Below are 20,509 nucleotides of genomic sequence, written 5' to 3' on the forward strand. Positions count from 1 at the left end.
TTAGTAGGAGTGTATGTATAATCGGAAGAAGAGACTGTTAGTCCAGACCTACCTGAGTTCCTCGTCTCACAAGAACTCAGGCTGACTAGTTTCCCGACAACTTGGACTGAGTGGGCTTAACTGGGCATTCTCTTAGGAAATGTCCCGCTTTCCCACAATATAAACATAGCCGAAGCGTTCTTCTCCTCTGTCTTTCCTCGGAAGTCAGAGGTCCTCGGACTATGCCTATCTGCATGGGTTCACTGTCTTCCGTGGCTTTTTCTGGGGCACTCTTTTTCTCCTTCAGAGCAACATACCGATACTCATGCTTCCCTTTCTCCTTCTTTCGTTCATGCAATCGATGGTCTATCTTCACTACCAAATCAATGAGAGCGGTACAGGAGGTAGGGAGATCGACTATCTGGGACAAGGCGTCTTTCAGTTCCTCCCGCAACCCCCTGTAGAACATGGTACTGCATTTTTCCTCCGGCCAGTCGGACTCAATCACCAACCGGCGAAATTTGGTAATATAAGCTACCAGATCCTGAGTGCCCTGTTTCAGTTCTAATAATTCTGTATCGGCAGAATGTGTATACATGTGTCGATCGAAGAGTTTACGAAATTCCCGTCGAAATGCTGCATAATTATGTAAGAGGGGGTCATCTCTGTCTACTAAGGGAATAGCCCAATCAGCTGCAGAACCACTGAGGTAAGATATTACAAAGGCTACCGTAGCCTGATCAGAGGGAAAACATTGGGCCTTGCAGGAGAAGTGTAGTTGACATTGACTAAGGAAAGCCGCGCATCGCGCTGCTTCACCTGCAAAACGCTCTGGGGGTGCCAGAGGTATCGAAGGCGGAGTGGTCACCTGCACAACCGATGTCCCTCCTCCTGTAGCACCAGAAGCATGCTGTCTCTGCAGGGTGTCCATTCTGGCCATCAATGTCTGAGTCTCAACCTGCAGATTTCCCAACATACCTGCCACATCAGCCAGTGTGACCGCTTCGAGATCCATGACGCTCAGGCAGAACGAACCTCTTGGGCTTCACGTTCTGTAAAGGATACACGATGATTCTGCAGGAGCGTCAGGAATCCGAAGTATAGTCCACAGCCTTCCCCTGCAGCCTTCCGACTCTATCAAGCACTAGAGCACAGGAGGCAGGACAGGGGAAAACAGGGAGACAAAACAAGGAAAGGTTGGGGATAACAATGGGGTGTTAGCTGGAGTCTGGTCTTTTGTCTTAACTGCCACGAAGCACACCCCAAAGGTCTGATTGAATACAAGAACTCGGTTGCCAATATCCTTGATAGTGGGAACAACATCTACAAATAACAAAACAGGAAATCAAAACACTACAATACAGTTTTCCTTATACTAATACAATGTGCAGCGCAATAATGCGCTGTTACCGTGATTCTGGAACGTGTAGCTGTAGCCCAATCCTCACTGGTCCACGCAAGATACCAAGTCCAAATAGGTGAAATATCACAAGAGCTGAATGACCCCAAGGAAATGAAGTCAGAAGGGACGGGCAGAGGAAACACAAGGTAAGGAAAGACCCTAACTGACTAATGTTAGAGCACCGGTAACAACCCGGCCACCAGCGGAGAAGAACCCGGCTGACAGCGGAGTACCCCGGTATAGGAGAAAGGAAGGGGGAAGGTTTGCCCGGCCTGTCAGCGGAGCACAAGCCCGGCCGACAAGCGGAGCAGAAATGAGGCCAACAGAAGGGAGAGGATGCCCGGCTCGTCAGCGGAGCACAAGCCCGGCTGACAAGCGGAGCAGAACTGAGGCCAACGGAAGGGAGAGGAATCCCGCCGGATGGCGGAGATAAACCCGGCCGCCGGGCGAGATACCAGAACACTGGAAATGCAATAAAAAACGGGAAATGACACGGAGTGTGTCAAAATGCACAAGCGCGGTGGCAAGGCGCTTGGCAAACACGAGAGAAAGGCTGCGTAGGCTCAGAAACAAACCAACGGAGCCGAGGACACTCTCGAGCAGGAAGAACGCCAGGACGGAGAAACGGAAGTCAGGCACAGGAAGTCAGGCAGCAAACGGACCCAACGGAGCTAGACGTAAGAACGTGAAGCGTCGCTCCCTGGGTCAAAGAATCCTAAATAGTGCACAGTTAAAGGGACAGTGCACTGGGAGGGGGCTTGAGGCATGACAGTGGAGGGCCGGGGAGCACAGAGACATGGGTAACACTGCGGCATCTATTGAAATAAGGAAACAATTTCTAGGGCAACGATACCGCACCAGATCTTTCATGTGCCACAACAGATCTTTAACGCCTTAGGCACTGCGCACATTTTAGCCCTGTTCGGGTGTTTTAAACAGTAGGCGGAATTTGGATGGCCCCGGCATTTCTCCGCACACACCCACCGTGACGCATGACGGCCGGGGGCCTTCATGCGCACCGAAAGTATTAATGTGACACGTGATGCTCAGTCCTCTAGGCAGTGCTGCTTGATGCTAATATGGCCCCAGTGGTAATTCATGATTATCAGTCTTCTACCCAGTGTTGGAGCTGCTTCTCTAGTCCCAGTAGTAATTCCTCATTCTTGGTCCTATAGCCAGTGCTGCTTCTCTGGTTCCAGTGGTAATTCCCCAGTTTTAGTCCTCTAGAACGTTGCTGCAGCTGCTACTCTTGTTTCAGTGTTTTTTCCTCATTCTAAGACCTCTAGGTAGTACTGCTGCAGTGATTCTAGGTCCAGATGTAACTCTTTATTCTAAGTCCTCAAGGCAGTGCTGCAGCTTCTACTCTGGTCCCTTTGTGAATTCCTACATTCTAAATTCTTTAGGCAGTGCTGCAGCTGTGTGTCGGTCTCAGTTGTAATTCCTCATTCATGGTCCTCAAGCCAGTGCTATTAGCCGCTTTTCTGTTCCCAATGGTAATTCCTCATTCATAGTCCTCTATGCAGTGCTGCTAGCTGCTTCTCTAGACCGAGTAGTAATTTCTCATTCTTAGCCCTCTAGGCAGTGTTGCAGCTGTGTCTCTGTTCCCAGTTGTAATTCCTCATTTGCAATCCTCTCAGTCCTCTATCTAGTTAGTTCTGCAGCTGCTTCTCTCGTCCCAGTGGTAATTCCTCATTGTTAGTCCTCTAGGCAGTGCTCCTATCTGCTTCTCTGGTCCCATCAGTAATTCCTCATTCTAAATCCTCTATGTAGTGTCGTACCTGTGTCTCTGTTACCAGTGGTAATTCCACATTCTCAGTCCTGTAGGCAGTAGTGCAGCTGTGTTACTATTCCCGATGGTAATTCCTCATTGTTGGCCCTCTAGAATGTGCTGCTTCTCTGGTCACAGTAGTTGTTCCTAATTTTTAGTCCTCTAGACATTGCTGCAGCTGCTTCTCTAATTCCAGTGATTTTACCTCATTCTAAGTATTTTAGGCAGTGCTACAGTGTCGATTCTGGTCTCATTTGTGTCTTCATTGTAAGTCCTATAGTCAGTGCTTTAGCCGCTTCTCTGGTCCTGTTAGTAATTCCTCATTCTAGGTCTTCTACACAGTGCTGCACTCTGCTACTATGGACAAGCTGGTAATTCCTCCATCTAAGTCTTCCAGATAGTGCTGCAGCTGCTACTCTGGTCCCATCGTAAATTGCTACATTCTAAGTCCTCTTGGCAGTGCTGCAGCTGTGTCACGGTTCCGAATGGCAATTCCTCATTCTTGGTCCTCTAGGCAGTGGTGTTAGCTGCTTCTCTGGTCCAGTCAGTAAATACCCCATTCTAAATCCTTCAAACAGTGCTGCAGCTGTGTCTCTGTTCATACACCCACTACACTCCAAACAAAAAAAAAATACATAAAACACATTGAAGTTACAAAGCCAATAGCTCCAACTCTGACAAATGCGAGGCCTATTGCATTGCAAATGCTTGTGCTATTTTGACGCCGCCGGGGCCCGCTCCCTCATCCGCAGAGCTTCACATTAGTGTTACAGACTGATGTTTCTCTGGGTTTGGTCGCCATGCTTGGCTCACTGCGACTAGCCCTGACTCAGCACAGAGAGGGGGTAGAAACAGACACCCCACAGAAAAAAATAAGGCTTCATTACATATCAGAGTAAGAGTAAAGCTTGTTAGGCCTGCTGCTTCTTTAGCATACTGCCAGTGAATTCTGTGTCCTCAAACCTGACCCCCCTCTCTGCATTCAGCATGAATTCTGGAGAGTAATTAGTCCACATTCCTTCCCTAGCTCCCTCCCTGGAAGGAGCCATTAAGGATGATAAATGCCCAATTGATGGAGGGAGATACAGCTCGTTTGAGAGAGAAAAAAAAGCAAATAATAGCCAGGGCCAGTGTTTGTAAGTGCAATTTCCATTGTCTCGTATTATTCTAATATAGGGAAAGAGACAAAAAAAAGTGAAAACATGCTCCTGCTACTCTGGTGTGCTGCGACAAGCCTGATTCGAACCTCTCCAGACTCGAGTGTGCGTGTGGGTCGCGGTACTGGTAGCCTAGGGTTCGGGTAACGTAAAACATCATGTATTTGGCTCTGAGGCTGAAAATCAGTGCCAGCTTTAGGGCACAGTGCCACACACCGCTGGGTGGGCTGCTGCAGCTTGCTACAGACACCTTTAGGTAAATGATCAAGTTTCAGAGTTCCATAAGTTCCCAGTTGGTAATGCAAATGTCAACATAAGGCAGGCAATGGGTGTATCTGCTGGAGAGAGCCGAGTCCTGTTTAGTGGCAGTTTTGGCTCGTTCTAAAGAGGTGTAGGGGGCGCCTTCTGCAAAGCACAACGTGTACCATGCAGATCGCCGAGTTGCATTTTATGTAGATAGCTCAGTGGGTTACAGCTTTTGTCACAGTGATGGTTTTGTTATTTGCAGCTCGTAAGTTACACTCCTAATATAGCACAGTGAGCTGTATGCAAACTGCACGGCATAGATTTAGAACCTTACAGTCTTTTTTCACAGTCTTTAGTTAGTTTAAGGTTGCTTACATAAAAGACAGATTTAGATAGTAATGAATTCTCATAAGTAAAGAAATTCTGAAAGGGCACTTTTAAAAGGCATTACACCTTCCTACTTCTTTGGACACACAGTTAAGACACATAATTGAATTCTTACCTACAGACCAGATTGGGCTTTAATTCCTAAAACGGTAATGTAACGTTTGCCCTCTTTGACGGAATTGCTTGACTGGCGGCACCCCTTACAGAAAGGGAGTGTTACTTAGCATTTTATATACAGAAGAGTGCATATTAGTTGCGGCACTAACAAATTGTAGAAGTGTGAATGCACCACGCAACTCGGGAATTGGGGGTTAAGATACTTTATTCCCCGGAGCGCCGGGAGCTGTGCCTGTTACTTTCAGCGGTCGGCGCCGAACACAAAATGGCCGCCTTCCGCTTCCTGTCCCATCATTTCCTGTTCCGGTAGCGGAACACTAGACCGTTACTACATATCTCCCCCCTTTATGCAATAACCAAATAACAACAATAAGTCCTTACTTTCAGTTCATTTCATAGTCCTTAAACTTCTCAGGTATCCTTACTGTCCTTCCCACTCGGGTTCTCACCACTTCACTGCTCCTTTCTTCTTCCGGTTCCCTTCTGTCTGACCTTCTCCCTGCACCTTCCGTTGCTCTGTCCATCACTTCCTCCATACATTCTTCCTTGCTCCTGTTCCTCATACCTTCTCTCGTCCCTCTTTCTTCCTCGCTGTCTTCCACTTGCTGCAACTCTTCTTCGACATTCTCGTTACTCCTTCCACTACGTTCTCTGTCTCCTTCGTCTCCTACTTGCTTTGCTCCTTCCACTTCCTCATCTTCCCACTTCAATATCTTACTGCATTTGGCCATTTTGTCCTGTGACCACACCTTGCCGTCACTGAGCAGGGCAGACCTTGCGTATGGTTCCAGCACTTGTAATGGTGGCGAAAATTTGCTTTCCCCTTTCTTCTTGAGGATTGCCAGTTTAACTCTCACCCAGTCTCCCTTTTCCAGTTCTACTCCTTGTACGTTGCGCCTCTTGTTAAAGTGTGTCGTATATACTTCTTGAGCCCTCTTGAGATTTCTTCTGACCACCGCTGGTGACCACCTGCTTTGCACTACTAATTTCCTTCATGCTATGTTGTCCTTCGTGAAGGCTTCTCTTCCTCTCAACACCTTAAAAGGGCTGTATCCCGTGCTTCCCGGAGTGATACGATAGGCCCAGATCATCTTTTCCAATTCCTTCTCCCAGTCCATACCATCGTTAATTGCCGCTTGAACAGTGCCCATGTTAACCCGGTTGAACCTTTCCACTTGACCGTTACCGGCGGGGTGGTAGATGGGCACGTGCTTGACTTCTATGCCATTCCTGGTCATGAAAGCTATCCACTTTGCCGAGGTGAATTGCGGCCCATTATCACACGTGATTATCTTTGGGATGCCTTCTCTGACAAAGGTGGTGCGTAGGAAGCGCACCACTGCGTCTGTGTCCACGTTCTCCATTACCTCCACTTCTGGCCATTTGGAATATTTGTCGATGAGGACTACCACATACTTCTGCGTTCCTTCTTTGTTGAGGATAGGACCCATTATGTCCACTGAAACCATTTCCCATGGTCCGTCTGGTACTGAGAATTTCCCCAATGGCGGTCTTAACATGCTCTGTGATTTGTCTGCCTTGGCACACGACTCACACCGCAGCACATGTCTTTCTATCTGCGCATCAATGGCCGGCCACCAGTACGCTTGCCTGGCAAGGGCTTTGGTCTTAGTGATTCCCTGGTGTCCTTCGTGCAGTAAGGCCATTAGATGCTCCATTAGGTCTCGTGGAGGAATCACTTTGTCTCCTCTTAGCAGGAATATGGGGTTCTCTGCCAGCGACAATTCATCCCTTACCTCCCAGTACTTTCTTAGTTCTTCCTTGAGGTGTCTCTTTTCTGGCCACCCGTGGACTACGTATCCTTTGACGGCTCCCAAGTCCGCGTCCTTCTTGTATGCTTCTTCCCACTCTTGGGCACTAATCACTTCCTCTGTATCCTGTATGGTGGCTACTACATAATCTTCCCACTTGTGTTTCTCACTGCTGTCCGCTTCTTCCATCGCCGCTGCTCTGCTCAGGAAGTCTGCCACTTTATTCTGTGGTCCTGGAATGTGTTCCACTTCGTATACAAAGTCTAAAAGTCTAAGAGTCATCTTAGCAATTCTAGGGGTCGCGTGAGCATGTCCACTTTACGTCAGTACTCGGACCAAGGGCTTGTGGTCCGTTCTCACCAGGAATTTCGCTCCCCACAAGTACTGCCTAAACCTTTCCATCGCCCACACCACTGCCAGCATCTCCTTCTCTATGACGCTAAACTTCTCCTCATTGGGCGTGAGCGATCTTGAGGCGAAGCTGACCGTCGATGTCTCTCCGTTTTCCGCCTTCTGCATGAGGACCGCTCCTAGGCCACGGTCACTGGCATCCATGGTGAGGATGGACTCCGCCGTCGGGTCGAATCCCTTCAGAGGAATGGCAGTACTCATGTCCTGTTTGAGGGCTTCAAACTCCACCTGTTCATCCTGACTCCATACTAATTTGTTCTTTTCCTTCAGGAGTTGGCGTAGGAGATGCGTTTTCGTGGCGAAATGAGGAATGAATTTACTGTAGTACTCGGCCATTCCCAGGAATGACCGAACATCCTCTTTCTTGTTTGGTGTGGGGGCATCTTGGATAGCCTTCATGTTTGCACTTTTAGGCTTTATGCCGTTGTCGTTCACCTCATGTCCCAGGTATGTGACGGATTGCACTGCGTACCTGCATTTTGCCCATTCCGCCGTCAGGCCATGTTCTTGCAGCGTCCGTAGTACTTTGTGAAGACTCTCATTATGGTCCTGTTTGGTTCTCCCCATTATCAGGATGTCGTCTTGAAAGAACTGCACGTTCTCTATATTCCTCAGCAACCTGTACATCAGCTTCTGAAAAACCGCTGCTGCAGAAGCTAGTCCGAATGGCATTCTCAAGAATTCATAACAGCCGACAGGCGTAATGAAGGATGTGAGATGGGTGCACGACGAATGTAGTCGTACTTGATGGTATGCTGACGACAAGTCTATTGTGGAAAACCATTTGATGTCTTTGGTCTTGGCAAGCATCTCATTAATACGGGGCAGGGGAAACTTGTCGATTACAATGTTTTTGTTCAGTTCCCTTAAATCAACACAGAGCCTTACTTTTCCATTTGGCTTCTGGGCTACAACCAGAGGGGAAAGCCATTCGGCGCTCTCTATGGCTCTGATCACACCTTCCTTTTCCAGCCTGTCCAGTTCCGTTTGCACTGCTTCCCTGCTGCGGAGCGGGATGTTCCTCACCTTGTGTACCACTGGTTTGGCTCCTTCTCTGAGCTTTATGAGGTGTTTATACTTCGCCAAATCTCCAATTTGTCCCTTAAATACTTTGGGGTACGCTCTCTGCCACGACTCCTCTCCGTCGTGCTCTTCCCTGTCCATGAGCAGTATTTTCTCAATGCCCCCCGGATTGAGTTGTATTCCTAGTGCTCCTTGGTCCTTCCAGCTCAATACTGAGGGGCCTTTCTCGGCTATGTATAATTTGCAGTCCGCTTGGCGACCTCTGAACTCGAATAGGAGGGGGCAATACCCCAGCATGGGAATTCTTTGTCCCGTATATGTGACTGGCCTCAAATCCATCGGACACAGTGTTTCCTCGATCTTGGGTGCGAATTTTTCTTCCCATACTCGTCGTTGTATGATGGAGATGGGTGCCCCACTGTCCGCTATCATTTCCAAGGGTATCCCTCCTATGTGCATATTCAGTCTGGGTTTGTCCGTTCCATCACCTTCCATTTCCAGCACCTGCACATCGATATACAAGAACTCCACTTGGTCGTCTACATCTTCTTGATCGTCTGCATCATCTCTTTGTTCTTGGTCAACATATCTAACCATAGTTCCTTTGGGTTTCCGGCGGCACACCTTTTCGTAGTGCCCGAACACGGTACAGTAAGCGCATTTCGCCCTGAACGCCGGGCACACTTTGTCATTGCCCAGATGTGACGTGCTGCCACATCTGTAGCAGCTCGGTTTTCCACCTTTGGTCGTCCTAATGTCCATCTGATTGTTGTTGTTGTTTGGTCTTCTACCGTCTTGATTCCTTTGTTGGTCTCTCTGCCTTGGTCGTTCTCCCCTCGACGGCGCCATTATCCTGCAGACAGTTGCTGTCCCACCTGCTTCTTTCTTGGCTGCCTGCGCGCAGCGTCTCGACAATTCTGCCTTTTTGACCATCGCCCATATCTCTTTGAGGGGAGCGTCTCCATTGACCCACAGCTTCTCTTGGACTTGGGAACTGGTGGTGTGCATGATAATTTGGTCCCTGATTATGTCGTCATGTAGCGCGTCAAATTTGCACGTGAGGGCCAACTTTTGTAATGCTACGACATACTCGTCCACCGTCTCTCCATTCCTTTGTTTCCTTTGGAAGAAGTTGTATCTGTCTATCGCGACGCACACCACTGGCCTGTAGTGTGCGTCCAGATCCGCTATGGCGTGACTGAAAACATCTGTGTCCGTGGCGCCCCTCTCGGCTTTAACGATGGTGTCGTAGACTCTGATCCCTTCCGGGCCCAAATTGTGCAACAATATTTTTTTCCTCCTCTTGCTTGAGAACGGAGTATCTCCTTCTTCTTCTAGGGCGTCTAGATAGTTTAAGAAGTACCTTTTCCAGTCTACCCACTTCATCTCCGGTTCACCGCACTTCGTCAGGAATGGTACCAGTTGGGTGAGGGAGGACGACTGGACCGCCATCTTGGCTGCACCTCTCTGATTCACCGGAACGGGGATCGTACGACCTGGAGGACTCCCCGGTGTGTGCTGCTCGGCTGTGTCCCCAACACTGCGCTCACTGCCGCTATCTGCACCCTTGTCTCCCTCAGAAGGACCCGGTGATGTTCGTAGGCCGTTCCCTCTGGGTGGGTCCGACGAGCTAGGCACCTCTTTGTCCAACCGCTGCTCCGCCAGGATGCCGGGCGCCTTGTTGCTGCCAGGAAGGAGGCACCCACCGTGTGGCTCTGTGGCTTCCTTGGGCCCTGTACTGTGCACCACTCTCCGGGTTGCGTGTACCCCGTCCCTCACAGCGCACGATGTGCTTCGGCTTACTGTCCGTCAGCTGTGTGCGTCCCACTGCTGTTCTGGGGCGCCGGCGCGTTTTCGCGCCCTTTCACTGTGGCACCTCGGCTCCTCTGCCACGCTCCGGGTGAATTCCGCTTTGCGCGTAGTCTTCCCGCGTCGTGGGTGACGTGTGGGGTCTAAACACCGACCCTCGTCGCCATTGTAGAAGTGTGAATGCACCACGCAACTCGGAAATTGGGAGTTAAGATACTTTATTCCCCGGAGCGCCGGGAGCTGTGCCTGTTACTTTCAGCGGTCGGCGCCGAACACAAAATGGCCGCCTTCCGCTTCCTGTCCCATCATTTCCTGTTCCGGTAGCGGAACACTAGACCGTTACTACACAAATCTTGCTTCGAGCTCCAATGGCTGGTCTTTAGCGTACACCAAATAAATGTGTGCGCAAGTATCTTTAGGTATCTGGAGTCACAAGATCCTTCCTCTGCCAAGACTCCCATTAATCGACGACATGTATGCATATCTTGCTTCTACCAGTCAGAAGGACATTTGTGCAGTTTATCTATGTTTCTGTGTTGAGAAACTCCACTTTGAGAGCCTCTGGTTTGTCTGAAAGCACCATTTCTGAGCTCAGTGATTCACATTTGAACACATCTTGTGCTGGCTCGACTCATAAAAATAAACAAATCTATTCTACACCTTTCTTGAGCACAAACGAGCTGAGATTTTATGGGAGTTGATGTGGCCTCATGGCTACAGCTGCCGACCATGCAGTGCTTAATTTGTAGAAAATTAAGTGCCAGGGCCCTTGTTAGGAGGCCACTGCAGCGCGCACCACCCGCTCGCTGCCTCTCTTGCACTGCCAATGTCGTAGCAACACAACTACTGACCATCACACTCTTACAAGTGTGATAATTCAGACTATTCCCTGTCGCCAAAGCTATAAGAAGGGCTTGAGTAGCAGGTTTTAGTCATTTTTTAATACATATTTTGTTAAATAACAACTTTAGTTGTGCTCATTTCTAAATTAGACAGACGATGCAACCATGTGGCAGACTGTCATAAGGGCCGGTGTTGGCCATTAAATGCTGGTGCCGAGCACCAGAAACTACCGCCTCAAATTAAGCACTGCAACCATGTATCATGGGGATCGGGGTTGAATCCCGGCCTCTGCTCATCATCCGGTAATACTCCTGTAATACTCCTGGCACTGCAAGCTGGGTCTCATTACGCAAATCTTGTAGAAGAACATAACTTATGTCCTGGACAAGGTTTATGCTATGTAAAACTACCCACATCGATTAAGCTCACTCACTTTTCTCGCTATGTAAAATTTATCCCCAACTTTTATGCCCCACCACTTTCAAATATCACCAGCCACCAATGAATATACTGTAGAACAAGAAAAGTACGCTTCGTAATGCATACAGGTTGTTTACAGGAAACACAGGAATCAGAGACCTGTTGGGATTAAAGTTCCAACAATTGGCAAAATATTACAAAGGAGTTACCCACTATGACTGGCATGAACTTTAAGAAAGGGACCAAGACTCTGAATGTGAGTGAAGTACACTCCTAACTTAAAAACGTAGGGGTCAATTAGGATGGCGGACGGATTGCCACCGCCATGCAGGCGGTGGCGATCCGTCCGCCATCCTTGCCCGTCCTTGCCCGTCCGCCACCTTTCTCCGCCCCGCCATATCACGATGGCGGAGGGGACCGTGGCGGAGGGTAAGACCGTCCGCCGCTTTTCCGCCGCGGTCAGCTTTCGACCGCAGCGGAAAAGGCCTGATATGGTGGCGGTGTCCAGCCATATTAGAATGGCCTGTGAGGCAGGCATACGGTTCCTGCATTGGAGGCCCGTTGCATGTCCCCAGGTTGAAGGAGGGTGGGGGTGCACATGGGGGTACCCCCCTGCGTTTCCCGCTGTCAAACGCACACCAAGCATTTGTAACATTGCGGCAGCCGGTGCTTTAAGCACCGTCCGCCGCAACGTTATAAATGCGGGATGCACCCGCCACTGTGGCGGATGCATCCTTATTGGGGGCACGGTTCCTCCGCCCTTGTGGCGGACGGTACCGGCCCGGACAGGATGGCGGACAGACTTTGTCCGTCCGCCATCCTAATGGACCTCAAAGTCTTTTGAAGGGTTCCGGTTTACGCTCCATTTTGACTCCTTGGGGCTTATTACAATGTCGGACAGATGCACCGTTTGCGGATTGGGAACCACCCGACTTTAGGTCGGCGGTTCCGACCGCCTGATTTGGATGCAACCAACATCCATTCCACAATTGAAGCTTGTGCGGCAGGCGGAATAGGCCTGCAGCACAATCTGGCATTGTAGAATGGAGGTTTGCAAACATCCCTGCACTGTGTGGCAGGCTCCGTGCAGTGCCTGCCACAGGGTGCAGGGATGTTGAGGGGGGCACCATACATGCACCCCAGGGCCCCATTGCAGCGGGACCTGTAGGGAAGGAGGCCCAGCTGGGCCCCCCAATGACATTTTCCGACAGCCTTTTCATGTCTGAAAAGCTAACATGAAACGGCTGTCGGAAACTGCCATCATAATCCTGACGGCAGAGCCGAGCCTGGCTCCGCCATCATTAGGGGATCATTGGGTATTCTGACGTATCGACGGGCTCCTTGAGCCCGTTGGAAGTGCCATGGACGGTCCCTCCGCCCGATATGACTGCGCCTGCGCATCTTAATTCGGCAGGCAGACCGCAATGTCAGATGTCGGGTAGACCGCAACAGATGGTTGGTCGGTGGCAGTCTGCCCGACATCGTAATCGCGCCCCTTGTATCTTGAAAACTACGGCCTTAATTCTGATTAACCTGAATTAGTAGCTGGTCACTGCTGTTACCAGCCCTATTAGAATTAAATAGTCAATTATAAGGAGGGCCTACATTTTGTCTCTCGCCTTTTTGTTCACCATGTCTAAAATATTTATTTTTCTCTTTTACACAACCAGAAATCGAAGGCTGCCATAACAACAATGGTGGATGCAGTCACACTTGCACAGAGGTTGGGACGAGGTACCTCTGCCAGTGTCCCAGGGGGCTCATCCTTGCGGAAGATAACCACACTTGTCAAGGTATGAGCGCATCACAGTGAGCATTGCTTAAATTAACGTAACCAACCTAATCACCTTTTCGCGTTAACAGGGTCATCAGTTCAAAAGGTTTGATGCCTCTCTTGGGGAGCCATCAAAATTGGCTCTTTCGTGAGGTCATTGGCCTGGATTCTGAATGCCGAATAATTAACGACCCATGTTCAAAAACCTGGTTGTGCAAGGGCTGCTAATTACGAGTGGGTAAGAGTTTACCATATCCAGTAATTAAAGAGCGCTAAAAAGGCAGGACACCCCAGACACATCTCAGCATATCATCCTTGCCTGAATTCAGTGGAGGAAAGCACCTGATCAGTGTCGTGACGTGCAGATTTTGATGTAGTAAGCACGACAATCTGCAACGTTATTCCCCATTTGAAAGAAGGACACTTGTAATTGATGCTGTTTATCGCACCACTTTAAATTCAAAGCCCTGGGTATTGGATTGTAATGAGTTGAATGACTGTCCCTATCGTCGAGGGTAATCGTAATCATGACCCTATTGCTTGTTACTTTGGATGATTTGGTTGATGCATGTGACTCCGAGGGATTTCAGATCAAGACAGTGATGTGCTGGTTATTGTTAATGAGTACCTAGCGCTCATGGGTAATCGTTATCTATTCTGTAGTTCCCAGGGTAATCAGAAATGTAGGATTTGCACAATGACTATTCATGAGAAATGTTTGCATAAAACTGATCAGCATGGAATGCGTTGTTTGTATATTTGTTTGAAATACTGAATGCCAGACATGGTGAGAAAGATCAAAAGAGATATGCGGACCGCAAAAATAATACTATGTTGGCTTTGCAAACATGATACTGAAACATAAATATAAAAGATAAAGAACAGGAATGTGACTATAATATATGCAAAGCGATAAATATATTATGGAACAGTAGAACCTTAAAGAAATAAAGTTTAGAAATACAACTTTGAATTTGCTCTCTGTGGCAACAATAAGAGAAAGATTTTTTTAAATATATTTTATTGCAGTTTTCAGAAAACAATGTCATGTACAATACATGTACGTGCTAACGGTGTATCTGAAGCCACACAATATTTTAAACAGTGAATATTCTTTGTGACGTATCAGAAATAGTCTGCAACATAATAGATATACCACAACCAATATAATGATGACATATGTGCCAGTGCAGCAATGGTTAATGAAAAGAATCAAAAACTGTAAGCCAAATTAGAGACCAAATCCTGGAGCCCAGTCCCTGATCGTCCACCAGACCACCCCAAGGGAACTGAAAAGCCTTAATGCCACCCACTGAACCTTAAGAGTGGCAGGACTATGGCCCAACTGAAACCCATCCTGAAGAAACTCAAGGATCTGGGGGAGGGACACAGAAAGAGGAAGCAAGTGCTTCTGATTACACCAATGTTGAAAAGTCTTCCAATGCCGGGGAGTGCAAAGACCTAGTGAACAATCTCCTGGAAGCCTGCACAGAGGGGGAGACAGCGGCAGAAAGACACTGCAACGTCAATCCCTCGTTCAATCGCCAAGCCATCAATTTGATTTTTGCCATAGACTTGAACTGAAGAACTGTACTCAGGGCTAAGGGACCAAGGGAAGCCATCACTCCTGACCCACTTTTATTGCCATCAGAAGAGGAAACCAGATTGAGCGGGGCCATGTTGGAGCCACCACAATGACCTGAGCCCTCTCCCTTCGCACCCCAATCAGAAACTTCTGGATTAAAGGAAATGGAGGGAAAGCAAACATCTGGCCAAACTACAAGGACATGTCAAGACATCCACTCCTGATGACAACTCCTCCCATCCCCTGGGGAAAAAATGGGAGAAGAAGGACATTACAAAGACTCACAAACAGATCCACCTGGGGTGACCACACAGCTGACACCCTCGCAAACACCTGGGAAGAAAGATAACATTCATGAGAGGACAAAATCTAACAGCTCAGGCAATCAGCCTGACAATGCAGAACTCACTGAATGAAAATGTCGGGGACAGAACCCATATGATACTGAGCCCATAGAAACAGCTGCTCCGTAATCACCGTCATTGCATGGCTCTCATCCCCCCCTGACGATTGACATACGACTTGGCAGTGGTATTGTCTGTCTGGATGATGGTGTCCTTGTCCATCAGCAGGTGAGAAAAGTGAAGGAGAGCTAAATAAATGCCTCCAATTCCCTCCAGTTGGAAGATCGAGAACTTTGGCTGATATCCCACAAGGCACCGACTAGAAAGGTTTAAGACCAGGCCCCCCAACCACTTCCACCCGAATGAGTGGTGGCAACCACCGGAGCAGGAGCAGACAAGAGAACACCTTTCAAGATGTTGGAAGGAATAAATCTTGACTATCCTCAGGTCTGGCAGAGTGACAATGCCCAGATCCGTCTAAAACTGCACCCCTGTGAATATGTGATCTTGAGTCGGAGTCAGCTGGGATTTCACCAAAAAGCCATGAGATGACAGAAGATCCAGCACGGTCTTCACTTGCGAAGAGGTCGGGAAGAAAAATGACATTGACCAGGCAGTTATTGAGGTAAGGAAAGACGGAAATCCTCTGCAGGTGGAGAATGGTCATCAAGGGGCCACCACCTTGGTAAACACACAAGGGACTGACTTCAGCCCGAAGGGAAGAACGTGGAATTGAGAATGTGTTGAATCCACAGCAACCTCAGAAACCTCTGAGGACTCAGGTGGATGAAGACATGCAGGTATGCATCCTGAAGTTCGATGGTCACCATGAAGTCTCCAGGGTACAGCAGAGGGATGAGCTGCTATGACATCAGCATCTTGAAAGCCATGAAAGCTACCCAGGGGTTCAGGCACTTCAGGTCCAAAACTCCGTACACCTTCTGGACCAGAAAGATAATAAAATATACCAATGAACAACCTGATCCAGTGGCACAGGAATGATTGCCTTCTTTTTCAGCAGAGCAGTGACCCCAACCAACAGGGCTTCTTCCTCACTGGATTCCTTGGAATGGGAGTAGGGATGCACCCCATATGGGTAGGAAGAGAGACGAAGTTGATAAGATAACCTTTCTGAATGATACTCAGAACCCACATGTCAGAGATGGAAAGATCCCGTGCTGGAAGAAAGTTCTGTCATCAATAATTTTATTGCGGGCATACACTTACATACAACTATACTATCTCCCTCAGGTGTCCCTATATTGCCAGGTCTTGAAGAGACCCAATACCCTAACTGGGTCGAAACGCCATCGACAATTGAAGAGGCGAACCCAAAGCAGCATTTTTTGATTGTTAAAAGTGTTGCGGCGCATGAGACTATAACATTTCAGTGTCGCATCATTTGTTTTATGATTGAAACCTTAACCATCTCTCACTTTTTTGAAGTCACTTTGTAGCTTAGGTTCAATTTCACTTTCACTGGGACACAAGACACTACTGTGTAAATGTTTAGTTTTTGAATAAATACAATTGTCCACTGTAAATATGCCTGTATGTACTATACAATCCATGTGATTTCTATATAAATAACTACGCTAGTTTAACAAACCTCGCAGTTGTATGGTCAGCGTTTTGTCTGATATCTCCCAACCCTTTTTCATACCATTGTGCGTTAAGTCTACTATAAATTATCTCTTATCAGTCCACAGGAGCCGCTGTTTTCTCAAATAGTCTTCACACCCAGGCTCCCAGTGAGTAGGGTCCGCTTGTTTCCTTTTTATTCAACACAATCAGACTGTAAGATTTTCCAGGAACCACCAATGCCTGTTGCCGAGAAGTCACTTGTCTCCCCAGAAACAAAGACAAACCACTCTTGCAGACTGGAGGGAGACACCACACTCTTGTATCAGGCAGAAAAGGGAGAGAAGGGGAGACATGCATGCTCCAGCCTGCCACGCCGCAGGCAGGTGAGCCACACAAGTCTTGCTCCTATTAGAAGGAACTGACTATCCTGCTGGCCCTATATTCATCTGCATGCCAGCTTCCTGCTGCATCCGATGGCCGATAAGACACCATGAGGATCTAATGCTGGTTAACACCATTAGGACAGTTGAGAGGGCCGGCCAACCCCCAGTCTCGCCGACAGCTTCCAGCGGTAAAGGAGCTGAGAATGCGCTGGAGCAAGCGCACTACGCCTGCCCAAGGGTCATGGCACAGAAAAGGAACAGAAAGTAAGGGGGGGGGGTTTATACTTTGGAGGAAGTTGTTAAAGGAGGCACAGGGACCTCAATCAGTGATTCATCATGGTGAGAGGGACAAGGAGGTAATGAAACTGTACTGGATAACAGTGTGTGAAAAGTGCACAGTGACATCAAGGTTCCTGGACTGGTCGATAAAATTGTGAAGGCCAGAATGACCAGAACGCATTATTAAGAAAAATTAAAACCGGATAAAAGAAAAAGCACTCTATGAACTAACTAGAGTTTTATTTTGGGACAGCATACATGTGACCTGATCCATAAATTTCACAAATCTGCAGTTCATCTGTGTATGCTTGCCATTCATACTTTGGGCCTGATCATAATGTTGGGCGGACTACCACTGACAGGCCATTGGTTGTGGTCCGGCCGTCAGCCAGGATAGTGGTCCGACCACCACATTAAGTTGTGGTCCGTCAGAGCACAGCGGGCGGAGCAGGGGACTGACGCCTCTGACAGGTTCAAGGACCCTGTTGGGGCATCGGTCGGGACGCAATCCCTACAACGGATGCCAGACGACAAGAGCAGCGAGACGCCCTCCGCCTCGTCATGGAACTCAGCGGCTCCCCTGCACAGAGTGAGGTGGCGAGCGGCGGCACACAAGGCCTTCAGAGCGACGACGAAGCAATCTATGGAGTGCCTGATTCCCCGACGTCGGATGTCCGACCTGATGTCACCCCCCAAACGGCAGACTACATCAGCTAAGCAGGCGCCGGATGCAACTCCCCACGGAAATGTATACAAGTGACCATTACAGAGTGCCAACGACACCACGACTACGATGAACCCTGAGTGCAGTGGCGGACAAGCCCCCTCGTCTCCTGTACTACGCCCTTGGGACACATCCACCGAGGGTCTCGTCGATGGCCATGACTCCCAGCACTAGCGATGAGAACCCACACTGGACGAAGCACAGCTGCGGAGACACTCTGCCCAGCCTGAGGGTGGCCCGACTGGAACACTTAATGTATGGCATCTTACAATGTATGTGATGGGATCGTCCGATACGAGGGCGGCATTGACTGAACCGCTCCCCCCGGGAAGGCAATAAGCCTTCACTTCACAAACACTTTGACATAATCCATCTGATCCTGTGCATGTAGCACAACCACCCCCTTAGACTTGAACATTGTTGCTCTCCTAGAGAGTATGGACGGGAGCACGTTTTGCATCCGACCTTTTGGTATTTTGCAAGTTCATACTGTTCAATGGTTTACGGTTTCGATAGCCATGTTTTTCCCCCCTCCCATGGTCATAGAGCACTGGAGCGCCACGTCAAATGTTTGTGGGGTGGCGGGGACTGATTTCATGATGATATGTGGGCATGTATTGAGGGGTGGTGGTAGAGACGGATGGGAAGTTTCGTTCAATTGCTATAATGTTCCCCTTTAAGATATGCACGTGGAATGTGAGAGGTATACATACACCGTCCAGACGCTACCAAATATACTCTTACCTCAAACGCCACCACATTCAAATTGCCCTCCTGCAAGAAACCCATCTTAACAACACTGAAATTGCTATGCTACGGCGCAGGTGGCGTGGACAACTTTATGCTACAGGGTTCTCCTCATACGCCCGGGGTGCGCTGGTATGGGTCAGGCCGGGCATCCCTTGGACCACACAAGATGTACATATAGACCCCGAGGGCAGATACGTGGCTATCCACGGTAAATTAGATGGCAACCAGATGGTAATCGCTTCCATTTATGCGCCTAACACGGGGTTAGCGGATTTTCTCACAATCTTATCACGCACACTAGCCCCCTGGCACGGGGTCCCTTGGGTCATTGGCGGGGACTACAATAGTTCGCTAGACTTGGCACTTGACCGCTCTCATCCTTCATTACCCAACTCACATGCACAGGCCACCACGAAGGCGCTACAGGCGTGGTCCATACAATGGGGCTTGCAAGATGCATGGCGCTATCGCAATCCAAACTCCAGGGTCTACTCATATTACTCGGGGGCACACACCCTGCATGTCCGCCTTGATCGCTTCATGGTCTCTAGTGAACTCTTGCCCATTGTCACGGACACATGCTACATGGGACGCACACATTCCGACCACAACCCACACCTCCTAGACCTGCAGTGGGATCGCCCTCGACCACCAATACCCACATGGCGGTTACAACCAGATCTCCTACTAGACGCCACGTTCAGGGGTTCCATCAGCACACAGACGGCACAATACTTTGAAGATAACACAGGCTCGGCATCCACACCTCAGATTGAATGGGACGCGTTCAAGGTGGTCCTCAGGGGACAATGTCTGGGCACTCAAGCACACTCCCGGCGACGCTTGGAGGCGGATCTCAGACGCGTTGAATCTGACCTGCTACGGCTGGAGCAGACTGCGACAGCTGGCCCCACCGCGGAGTTAATACAAGCGCGGGCAGAGCATGCTACTCTGATTGACAGCTTAAAAAATATCAATTACAAGGCCCACGCAGCCCGCACTCACCACTCTGGCGATAAGCCAGGCAAGTTGTTGGTGTGGCTGATCCAACGCGAACAGCGTGTCACGCCGGTGGCAGCGGTGCAATCGCCGGCAGGCCCGGTGGTATACACGCAGGCGCAGATACACAAGGCCTTCGTGGCTCATTACAGCGCGCTGTACAAGTCCCGACTGCTAGCCGCACCATCGGCAATAGCCACGTACTTGGAAGACATCGTGCTGCCTACCCTGACAGATGATCAACGTGAGGACCTGGGGTCGCCGTTGATTGCCGAGGAACTCCGCGACGCCATCTCTGCCCTTTCGAACGGCAAGGCGCCTGGCCCTGACGGGATGCCAGCGGAGTACTATAAAGCGTGCTCTGACATCCTAACTCCAGAGCTCCTGAGGGTGTTTGCCGCGGCACTGGACGACTTAGCCTTACCCCAGTCCATGAATGAAGCAACATTGGTGTCCCTCCTGAAGCCAGGCAGAGATGAAACACAACTCGGCTCATATAGGCCCCTGGCGTTGCTTAACACTGATTACAAGATCCTTGCCTCGACTCTAGCCCGACGACTGGCAGGGCTGGTACCCGGCTTAATACACAATGACCAGAACGGCTTTGTACCCTCCAGATGCACCTCCCAAAATATCCGTAGATTATTCAGAGTACAACAGTATGCAATACAAGATTGGCCCAGCTCGGGTTGTCTAGTATTGGACCTGGAGAAGGCATTCGATTCGCTCGAATGGCCTTATTTGCTGGCAGTG

At 49.2% G+C, this 20,509-nt stretch overlaps 1 protein-coding gene across 1 annotated transcript in view; it reads left to right on the forward strand.

Annotated features, from left to right (window-relative positions):
• Positions 1-20,509, forward strand: part of OIT3 (oncoprotein induced transcript 3) — a 669,633-nt gene that overhangs the window by 392,440 nt on the left and 256,684 nt on the right. The window contains exon 5 of the mRNA XM_078643084.1: positions 13,005-13,127. Within this exon, the coding sequence (XP_078499210.1) occupies positions 13,005-13,127 (123 nt within the window). The remainder of the gene's footprint in view (positions 1-13,004; positions 13,128-20,509) is intronic.

This window comes from Lissotriton helveticus, chromosome 5_1 (genome assembly GCF_964261635.1).
Source record: "Lissotriton helveticus chromosome 5_1, aLisHel1.1, whole genome shotgun sequence".
Lineage (NCBI taxonomy): Eukaryota > Metazoa > Chordata > Amphibia > Caudata > Salamandridae > Lissotriton > Lissotriton helveticus.